Source organism: Telopea speciosissima, chromosome 9, assembly GCF_018873765.1.
Source record: "Telopea speciosissima isolate NSW1024214 ecotype Mountain lineage chromosome 9, Tspe_v1, whole genome shotgun sequence".
Lineage (NCBI taxonomy): Eukaryota > Viridiplantae > Streptophyta > Magnoliopsida > Proteales > Proteaceae > Telopea > Telopea speciosissima.
In genome coordinates, this window is record NC_057924.1 from 46,447,868 (window position 1) to 46,458,313 (window position 10,446).

The window sequence follows — 10,446 nt, forward strand, 5'->3', positions numbered from 1 at the left end:
TGAGAGGATTGGAGTGAGGGTGACACGTTGAGTGTTGGGTGATACATTTTCTAGCAATATCTCGTGGTATTATTTGTCATATAAGTGAGTGGAAAGCGGGTTAATTAAACTCTCAAGTTGGGCCGATTTACTTCAGTCCATTTGAACCATTCGGATCAAGATGGGTGGACCTTCAAATGGGCCACCCGAAACTTCTATCATAAATCACTGATCCTAGAAACCTCTTGCCTCTTCGTCATATCTTCACAGCCGGTTTTTAAAATTAAAATGCAAGAGAATGTTAACTGGTCTGTAGCCCCTGCACCAACATGAGGACCAACGAAAGTACACACAAAGGCATTGACTTGAATGAGATATTCAATTTTCACTAGCGTCTGAGTAGGCTTATCGTGCAACTCTTATGTCTGGGCATAGAAACCATGTGACCATAAAGAGAGTCCATGCCAATATAAGGACAAATTCAGACCGTATTTTTTTTATCCAACAATAGAAATTGTAAGCCACAACCAAAGGGCGGCGGAGTCTTCTAGGATATGTTTTTTTTTTTTCTTTTCTTTAAAGTTTGACACAGTATAATGACTTGGACTTCACTGAGGCTTCTAGGCTATGTGAATTAAAGTCTACATCCATTGATGTTCTTACGCGCGCTCTTATTGACCGCACTTGTGTAGGGTTTTTTAGTTTTGCAACGATCTTCTATCCAATTTTTTATGAGGAAAAAGAAGATTGTCAAGCCCCAATGCCCAAATATAGGGTTACATGAAATGATTATCGCACTCGCATAAAAGGGCAGAAATTTCTAAAAACACAATGATCATTTTATGCAACCCTGTGTCTGAGTACAAGGATTGCACATCACACTCGACTAAATAGAATTGTCTGTTTCTTTTCCCATTTTTTGAAGAGGATAAAACAACCTAATTTGACATCTAGAAAGCTATATACATAAGGCGGCAAATAAGAAGTAAGATAAAGATGGGCTTAAAAAATTTTCTTTCTCATCATCATCCCTGATTTTAAAGTGCAAGTCTAACTTTTTTTTGTATTTAGAATTTATTTTATTTTGAAGTGATAATTATTCTACAATTTCTGCGATGGCAATAGCACATGAAGATATGGCAATGGGGCGGCTTATGGACTATGGTGAGTAAGTACATTAATTTTCAAACGTTCGAAGACTTTTCAGACCAAATGATCCATGATGTTATAAGAAAGCGGAAGAGAGGGGGGGGGGGGGGTTTGAAAGTGAAAAAATAAACCCATTTTTTTGTCAAAACAAAAACAAACATAATTAAATATCTCACCCCTAACCCATACTTCGCTTTCCTCTATGCATTGTTCTGCTACTCCTTATAGATCTCTGCTTCAAATCCTTTCCCATATTAGACTACAATGTTCTGATTTGTGCAAGGATTACTCCATCTTCCCTGAAAAGATCAGGGTGGATATGTTCTATTTTGTTGGAAGGTAAACTATTACTTCCTGCTGCTGGTTTCTTAGGTACTAACAATTTTTTGGCAATGGGTAGGACTGTAAACGGATCGGGCTCGGATAGTGTTATATCCGCATCCGCATCCGATTAGCTATCGGACGGATTCAGATAATGCTAAATGGATACGGACACGGATACGGATCGGATATTTTATCCGTTTACATGTAAATATAGCTTTTCGGATAGCTATAGCCTATCCGTATCCGCATCCGTTTAGCTTTCGGATGGATTCGGATAGTGTTAAACAGATACGGAAACAGATTTCGACTATTCATTTACACCCCTAGCAATGGGTTGGCCTATGGACTACGGTGAGTAAGTACATTGATTTTCAAACGTTCGAAGACTTTTCAGACCAAATGATCCATGATGTTATAAGAAAGGGGAAGAAGTGGGGGGGGGGTTTGAAAGTGAAAAAAATAAACCCATTTTTTGTCAAAACAAAAACAAACATAATTAAGGTTAGGGTGAGAGATCCTTACTATGTTAGAGTGCAATTTTCCACTAATAAAGGGGTGCGTGAGAAATTGAATCGAGAAATTGAATCGTTTAATAGAGAATGAACAATCCATGGGTGGGATGTGAGAGCACTTGTATAGGAATCTGCACACTGACATCATAGCATTCTTTTTCCCTTAAGCTTATTAAATATCGAGTCTACAGTTTTTGGATGGGCATTATTTTTCTATCAAGTAGAAAAGTTGGATGAGGCTGAAATTTAAAAGTCTGGAATTGGGATTCAGATTGGTCCTGAATTTGCGGAAATCAGCTAAAAAGCTCCTAAACCGTAGTTTTTGTACAAGATCAGTCCAAATCAGCCGATCCAATCCGATCAGATTTTCAAACTCTATCTCAAAAGGAACAAGTGGTAAAATAAAGCGTTAAAAATCAAAGACAACCAATAGTTGCATGGTCCACCGAGGGATGCATGGAGATACAAAAAAAGAGTCACTCCTATCCAAATCTACCGATCCACCTAGAGACACATGTCCCCTAAATCTCCTTCTATAAATACCAGAACCTTTCTCATAATCTATAAACCCTAGTTCTATATTACCAAAAATAAAATAAAAAAGAACAGAATGGGTGTCACCACCTTTAAAGGAGATCCTGGCCCAATCTCTCCTGCCAGGATTTTCAAGGCTGGAGTCCTTGATGCACACAATTTACTTCCCAAGCTCCTTCCTGACAAGATCAAGAGCATTGAAATTCAAGGTGATGGAGGCCTGAATCCATTGAACAGACCAATTTAGCTGAAGGTTTGCCTTAATTAATTTCCATCTTCAATTTCTTTCACTTTTTAAGGAAAAATCTCTGTTCATGAGAAACAAAAGCATATATATTGAGGGTCACTTGAGGAGACCACATTGATAAGCCTTGAATTTGTATGCTTAAAAGAATTTCAATCCATGGGTTATATGTTTGCAATAAATTGTCGGGACAGAGAACGCCACCTGGTCGGGCAGCACAAGCAGCCTTGTGCCTTGACACAGGGGAGCGCAAAATAACCACCATACCCCCTGGACCCTAGAAATGATAAGGGGTGTAGTGGTCATTTCGTGCACCCCTATGTCAGGGAGCAGGGGCAGCTTGTCTGATGCGACCGGGTGGCATTCTTTCTCCCTAAACTATTATATTGATTTGTCAAATAGCTCCAAGATCATACTTATTTGGCAAGAAAGGAATTAGAAAAGAAGAAACATTTGTTTGTTGAATAGCTTTAAGGCCATATTTTTCTTTTCTAGTTGTCCTTTTGTCAATGGAAATGAAAAGAAAAGAGAAGGTGAAATATTCTTCTTTCAAATGTGAAATCACCTTCGGACTGACGAAATCGTTTTCTGTCATCTCACGAAGTTCATTTTTTAAATTGTAAAACTTCGCAAGAAATTTAAATTTGGACTAAGTTTCCCTCCACCCACAGAGGACGGTTCATCCACCATCCTAAGATTCACAAACCCCTCCTAGGGGTTAAGTATATTCCAAAATACCCTCCCAATAACCTTTCCCGCCCTCTACCATTCCTCTCTGAATGAGATCCCATTCAATGTGAATGGAGGGAAACTCGGTCCTCTAATATTTTTTTTTTTTAATTTTCCACATAGGAATGCCTTCTTGTGTGGCCCAAGAAGATCTTGATCAGATCTAGCACATATATCAGTCAATCCATATTAGTATCAACACATATTAAACTCAATAAGCTTCACTAGCCAGGTTCTATTTATTTGTGTAAAATTGATGGAAGTAAAAGAAAAGAAAAGGGATATAAAATTTTGGTTGCAGAGCTTTTCACATCTAGAGTAACAAAAAGGATTGTAAAGTTTAGCATTGGGGCCTAATATTTTTAGAAAGAATGTAGAAATTTTTCTCTACTTCATAAAGCAAACTTTCTTGGATTGGCCGGTCTAAGCAATATTTATGGTTTGTACACGCACTCATTTTGTGGCATGTAAAAGATAATGTGACAATTTCAACCGTTGGATACTTAAATAATTGTTTATTTTGGAAATGTATCAAATTCACCTACCACTTTGCTACTCAAAGATTTTCAATGCTTTGTTTTGTCACTTTGCTAACTCTGTTTAGGATGAAACTTGAAATATGAGTAAGATCTGGTCTTAAAATTTTACTATACCTAGTAGACTTGGAAATCCATTTTTACTTTCAAATAAAAAGAATCTCATCAACATTTCATAGACAAAATAACATGAACACATTTTAATTCTTGTCTAACATGCAAGTAGCCCTTTCAAATGCATCAAGCACCGGATCGAAGAACTTGACAAAGAGAATTTCATATGCAAGCATACTTTGATCGAAGGTGGTGTAATTGGAGACAAGATCATAAAGGTTGCTGAAAAAGTTAAGTTTGAGGACTCTCCAAATGGTAGATCAATTTGCAAGATTAATAGTGAGTTCCACACTATTGATGACTGCGAAGTTAAAGAAGAAGAAATAAAGATTGGCAAGGATATGGCAATAGGGGTCTCCAAGGTTGTGGAAGCTTACCTGTTGGAGAACCCAAATGCCTATGCTTAGGACGCTTTCTATAGCTGATAGCTCTATATGGAGTCAATAAAACTACTTTGGCTCAATAATTTTTATGGTAGGAGCCTTGTGCATTGGGTACGCCTTTTTTATTTTTTTTTTCTTCAATAAAAGGGGATTTTCTTGCAGAGCTGCAGCTCCCAAATCTTTGAAAATCTCTTCATTTACAATGGAATCTAATCCTCTATGTTCTTTGGTATTACCATTCATAGTGCATTCAATGGGGTTGTTCTTGGGGTTCACAATGGGTTCGATGGTAAACTAGTTCTTTGAAATTCTATGCAATTCCCTAGTATTCAAACAGAATGTGAGGGTTTATCTTCAAATAAGATTTCAGTAAGGGTATACATAAATCCGGTTCTCGGCAATCGGTCCAATTCCTACTCAGTTTCAGTCCTAAGGGATCAAGATCAGAACTGACCCATTTATATAACTGGTTCCAAACCTAAGATCAGAAACCATTTATTAATGGATGAGACGATTCTGGTTCTTAATCGACTCCATTCACTATTACAAGTGTCAAAAAATTTTAAATTTTTAGCTGATCACATAAATTACCAATTATATATTCCTAAGCATACATACATAACCAAATGTCCATCCAGAAGCAAACGTATACAAATATGAACAGAAATGCTTAAAAGGAAATCTCTAATGTTAAGCATACCAATGAATCCAAAAATCTTAAATCCTAATCACCAATACCAAATATATGATTATATGCAACTTTTGAACGGCTTTGGTAATTCCGATTCCAACCAGTTCCAAACTTGTCTTTTGGTTATGAAACCGTTGGGAGACCTATCCGAAAACAACCAATCCCATTTTCTAATCGGTTTCAAAATTCAGATCTAGAACCTAACCAATAACTTAATAAGGTAATCGGTTCTGGTTCTAGCAAATCAATTTTGGTCCAATTCTAGGTTTTGGTCCTAAATTGGCACACTCATACTTATCTAGTTAGTGTGGTATCTTGGTAAAGGCCGGCTAATCACAAAACATATTCCCACATTAAACCACATTCAAGTCATTAGCTTTATCTGGGTTAAAAGAAAACAAACCACCTAGATAGGATATCGTTCAACCACTTGCTAGTGAGCAGAGCAAAAAAAAATAAAAAATAAAAAACTGAAAGTAAGTGGTGAACAACCCAAGAGAATTTATAGGTTATATATACATAAGGGAGAGGGTTCTTCATGATCGATGATGCCAGATTGATGGAGAATCTCCTACGCCACATCAACGGTTGCACAAGAACATTATCATCTATATGGGGCGGGGCCCATATAGTTAGAAAAGGGTAGATAAACAATTGAAAAATCTCATGTGAGAAGACAATAGTAGACTGATGGTGTGGGAAAATTTTCCCAATATGTAATGTAAGGGTTGAAGTTCTCTGACGTAGTGTAGGTTGTGCCCAAACACACATGGGGGCGGTATTTCCGCCATTTAGGGGGCGGGGCAGTCATTTTGTCACCCTCATTTGTCTGAGCACAGCCTGCGCTCTGACACAGAGAACATTTTCCCATAATGCAATCAAAGCCTTTGAAATGGTGGATGTAGATTATGTGTCTCTTAAGCTTATTATTATTAGTGATCAATTCAATGTTGTCGTCCTCAATTCTAATCGAATGTCTAAACTTAATCCTTCTTCCTCCCCGACAGATACAATAACAAAGTACATCCCTTGTTCCAACAGTTTCCCAGATGTCAATGCAAAAACCAACACACAGAATTGGTGACGACCCTTCTTCTTGATCATCATCATCATCAGCAGCAGCAGCAGCAGCAACAATTGGTGATGAGTTAATTCCCTGATAATCATCATCAACAGCAATTGATGTGGTTTTTCCCCAATAATCAGCATCAACAACAAGTCTTCCCTGCATATAATTATAAATTATAAATAAAGAATCGAGTGTCAATATCTTAATTACCTCTACTACTACTACTTATTGCTAGTAGTACATAGAAAAGGATCGAGCTCCATATATTTTTAAAAAGTTACAGCAGAGATTGTGGATTCAGTACCTGCCCATATATCTTCCTCGTTGTCTCCGTTAATTTGTAGCAACCCTTCGCTGTGAACTCTTGCAAAGATTCAGCTCCTTCGAAGAAGCCATGAATTTTCTCTACATTTACACAACCATTAATAACTATCCTCCTTAATCTTTTCACGTTTGACAAACCCGGTAACTCTGTTAATTTGTGACAACCCTCCAAAATCAACTCTTCCAAAGATTCTGTTCCTTCCATGCGGTGAATTTTCACTAGATTTACACAATTTTTAATATTCATACTCCTCAATCTTTTCAGGTTCGACAAATCCGGTAACTCTGTTAATTTGTGGCAATTTTCCACTCTCTACTTTTCCAAGGATTCTGTTCCTTCCATGCGATGAATTTTCACTAGATTTACACAACGGACAATACACACACTCCTCAATCTTTTCAAGTTTGACAAATCCGGTAACTCTGTTAATTTGTGGCAATCTCCCACTGTCAATTCTTCCAAGGATTCTGTTCCTTTGAGGTCGTCAATGTTCTGTAAACTTACACATTTGATGTGTAATGTAACCAATCGCTTCAGGTTAGACAAATTCAGTAACTCTCTTAATTTGTCGCAACCCTCCACATCCAACTCTTTCAAGGATTTTGTTCCTTCCAGCCCATGAATTTCCTCCAGATTTTTACAACCACTCACGTCTAACACGCTCAAACTCTTCAGGTTTGACAAATCTGGTAACTTTCTTAATTTGTGGCAACCCTGAAAACTCAACTCTTCCAAGGATTCTGTTCCTTCAAAACCGTGAATTTCCTCTAGGTTTTCATCATGCTTAAGGTCTAATATCCTGAGTCTTTTCAGATTTGACAAATCTGGTAACTCTTGTTAATTTGGGGCAATATTCCACTCCCAACAATTCCAAGGATTCTGTTCCATCAAGGACAGGAATTTCCTCTAAATTTGACAACTTTCAATCCACAATTTCCTCAATTTTTGAAGGTTTGACAAATCCGGTAATCTTACCAATGAATGGCAATCATTAAGTGATAATTCCTTCAAACATTCCAAGTGTGAAAGATCTGAAATTATCTGCAGTGAACGACAGTTCTTAAGTTCCAGACGAGTTAAAGTGGAGGAAAGCTCTAGGAGAGATTCAAGCTGCATGTAGCTTTCCAAATATAGCTCCTGAAGTTTGCAAGGAAAACTGATTTGGAGGTGGTTGATTCCTCCCCATGTTTTTTTTGTGACTATCCACCATACCCATTCTTAGAACCTCTAAGCTCGAGAGCTCTGAAAAATCATCTGGTAATTTTACAATCTTAGTATTTGTCATGTCAAAGTAAGACAAACTCCTCATTCTACGCATTGATATTGGTAGCCTCACTAGCTCAAGGCAACTTGAAAGCTCTAGTTTCTCAAGCTTCTCTAACTGCCCTACCCCCATCAGGCAGTTCTTCAATATTTGTCCCAATTACCGAAACCTGAACCAAATGTTTCAGATTACCTATGGACCTAGGCAACTTGTTGATTGACCAACAACCATTGAGAACGAGACTTTTGAGAGAAACCAGCTGGCAGATACTATCTGGGAGCAAAAGGTTATCGCAGGACGTCAGATCCAATCTTTGTAAACACGGAAACCATGAGAAGAAGTCGGGAGAGATGGACAGATGACGACAGCCCCGGAGATTAAGAACCTTCAATTTTTGAAACCGCTGTCAAACAAAGAATGAAATAATATAATTAAGTCTTCAAATTTAAAATTTGATAATAATTAACCATGTCAATGAAAAAATTAAAATTACAACCATACTATACCTTTATATTATTTTCAGGTCTATCATTCCATGCTTGTTTGATGTTATTCTTTGATAAATCAAGATGAACTAGATCCTCATGATAAAATTTGGCTGGTAGAATTTCCAAAGGTGCATTAACCCAACGGAACCATCTTAATTTATAAGGAAGGTGCGAAAAATCCCCAGTGATGAGTTTGTTATCCTCATCAACAACCTCATCACTACCAACTCTAAGAAATCTTAAATTGGGCATCTTGTCAAAGGCATCAAAGCTTAAATCCATTGCAGATGAAAGGAGGATACATTCAACCATTTGAGTTCCCTACAGCAGAAAATAGTATTCCAAGTAAAGAAAGTTTGATGCATACAAATCCCACAAAAAAACAAACAAAAAAGAAAAAGAACATGGAAAAATATTTTTGTGCTTGGTTCATTCTCTTCTAATTAGTAGTAATTTATCATGACAAACTAAGATTATATGTTTAAAAGGGTAATCTCTGGTAGTGCTAGACCTACTTCCGTACGATCCTAGGAGGGGTAGTAGATTAAAGGTGGTCCGGTCCCAAATTTTGCATTTTTGCACAATGCGGTTGCTTATCTGTGCTAGTTGCCAATCTTTCACTATCACATGTACTGACAGCCCATGTTAAGATTAAATAATTATTTAAAATAAAAAAGTGAAAAAAAAAACAAAATAAGGATGACACTCACCTTGCCTTTTTCTAATACTTCTGAGATCTCATCAGCAGACCACAATCTGGTACGCTTGGCAGGATGCCTATTGCTGTCTTTCAAGACAATCCTCCTTCCCATAAATCGAAGTTCATCATGCATTCTCAATCTACCATCAACATCCATCTTTAGGAGGTGCTTTTGAGTGAGTTCTTTTATGGCTAATCTTGGATACAACTCACAAGCTTCCCATATTGGAATTGCTTCATTTCCTTTCCGCTGATAGAAATCTAAAAATGCATTTGTACCCCGTTGAATATGATGTGGAATTGATTCTTCTGCTTTCCATCCAATGAAATAGCATGCAATATCAAGAAATATGATTTTTGCTTGGTCACTTAGGTTTTTTGTAACTTATCATCAACCTTGCAAAGACCTTGTCATCATAGCTTCTTATCGACATTCCAGAGACCTTGTTATCAAGGATATCTTTCAATCCTCTTAATGTATCTTCCCATTCTTCTTTGTTTTTGTCACATAGAGAAGAACCCAACACCTCTAGGGTCAAGGGTAATCCACCAGCATGTTGTACGACTTCACATGAAAGCTCCTTAAAATCTTCAAGAGGTTTGCTCATTGAAAAGGCATGCAAACTAAAGAGTTGAAGAGAATTCTCAGCATTTAGTTCTTCAGGCTTATATATTTTAATATCTTTACCAACTTTATGTACATTCAAACAATGGTCATCTCTAGTTGTTATGATGACCCTGTTTCCTTGACCAAACCAATTGATTCCACCAGCTAATGTATCAAGTTGTTCATAATCGTCCACATCATCGAGAATAAGAAGAATCTTTTCTCTACAAAGTCTCTTTTCTAACAATTTTGATCCTTGAGAAGAATTGCTTATGTCCAGGTCCGTCTTGAAGATATCTTTAAGAAGTCGTTTTTGCAAAGAAACTAAACTGTTATTTCCTTGTGAAGCTTCTTGTCTCACATCCATAAGAAAGCTACTTCCATTAAAGCTTTTAAATATGCAATTATAGACAGCCTTTGCAATAGTTGTCTTTCCAAGACCGCCCATGCCACAGATTGCCACAAATCTTACATCATCGGAACCAATATTTAACAAAGGAAGTAGTTTATCAATGTGGGAATCTATTCCAACAGGGTGTTTACGTTCATCCAATGGGGTGTTGTTTAGTTCTCTCAAAGCCCTTTGAACAATTTACTCGACTATATTCGACTGATCCCTGCAATTTCTCATGAATAAGAGTAAATCAAAACAATAAGTAACGATGCGTAAGTCTCTAATACAAAAAATAAGAGATTCCTCAACTTTCAGATGGAATAGAAAAAAAAATTATAAATGGTTAGCACTAATAATGAGAATCATGGGTATTTTTTATTCACAATTGTCTCACAACTGAGCCA

At 37.1% G+C, this 10,446-nt stretch overlaps 1 protein-coding gene and 1 pseudogene across 1 annotated transcript; one reads left to right on the plus strand and one right to left on the minus strand.

The window, feature by feature from the left end:
- Positions 1-2,572: 2,572 nt before the first annotated feature.
- LOC122639608 lies at positions 2,573-4,560 on the plus strand (annotated as a pseudogene).
- Positions 4,561-6,901: 2,341 nt separating this feature from the next.
- Positions 6,902-10,096, minus strand: LOC122638962 (disease resistance protein RUN1-like). The gene is made up of 7 exons (XM_043831812.1): positions 9,449-10,096; positions 9,052-9,291; positions 8,360-8,662; positions 8,110-8,256; positions 7,815-7,994; positions 7,565-7,699; positions 6,902-7,420 (listed from the first exon to the last, which is right to left on the minus strand). Exons 1-7 carry the CDS (start codon positions 10,094-10,096, stop codon positions 6,902-6,904), a joined length of 2,172 nt encoding a protein of 723 aa, XP_043687747.1.
- Between the last annotated feature and the right edge of the window lie 350 nt (positions 10,097-10,446).

Coding starts and splice junctions, on each gene's coding strand:
- LOC122638962 (XM_043831812.1), bottom strand. CDS start 10,096: ATGGGCGGTCTTGGAAAGACAACTATTGCAAAGGCTGTCTATAATTGC. Junction 9,292..9,448: donor TAAGAAGCTATGATGACAAG/GTCTTTGCAAGG, acceptor GATTTCTATCAG/CGGAAAGGAAATGAAGCAAT. Junction 8,663..9,051: donor AAGTATTAGAAAAAGGCAAG/GTGAGTGTCATC, acceptor TTTCTGCTGTAG/GGAACTCAAATGGTTGAATG.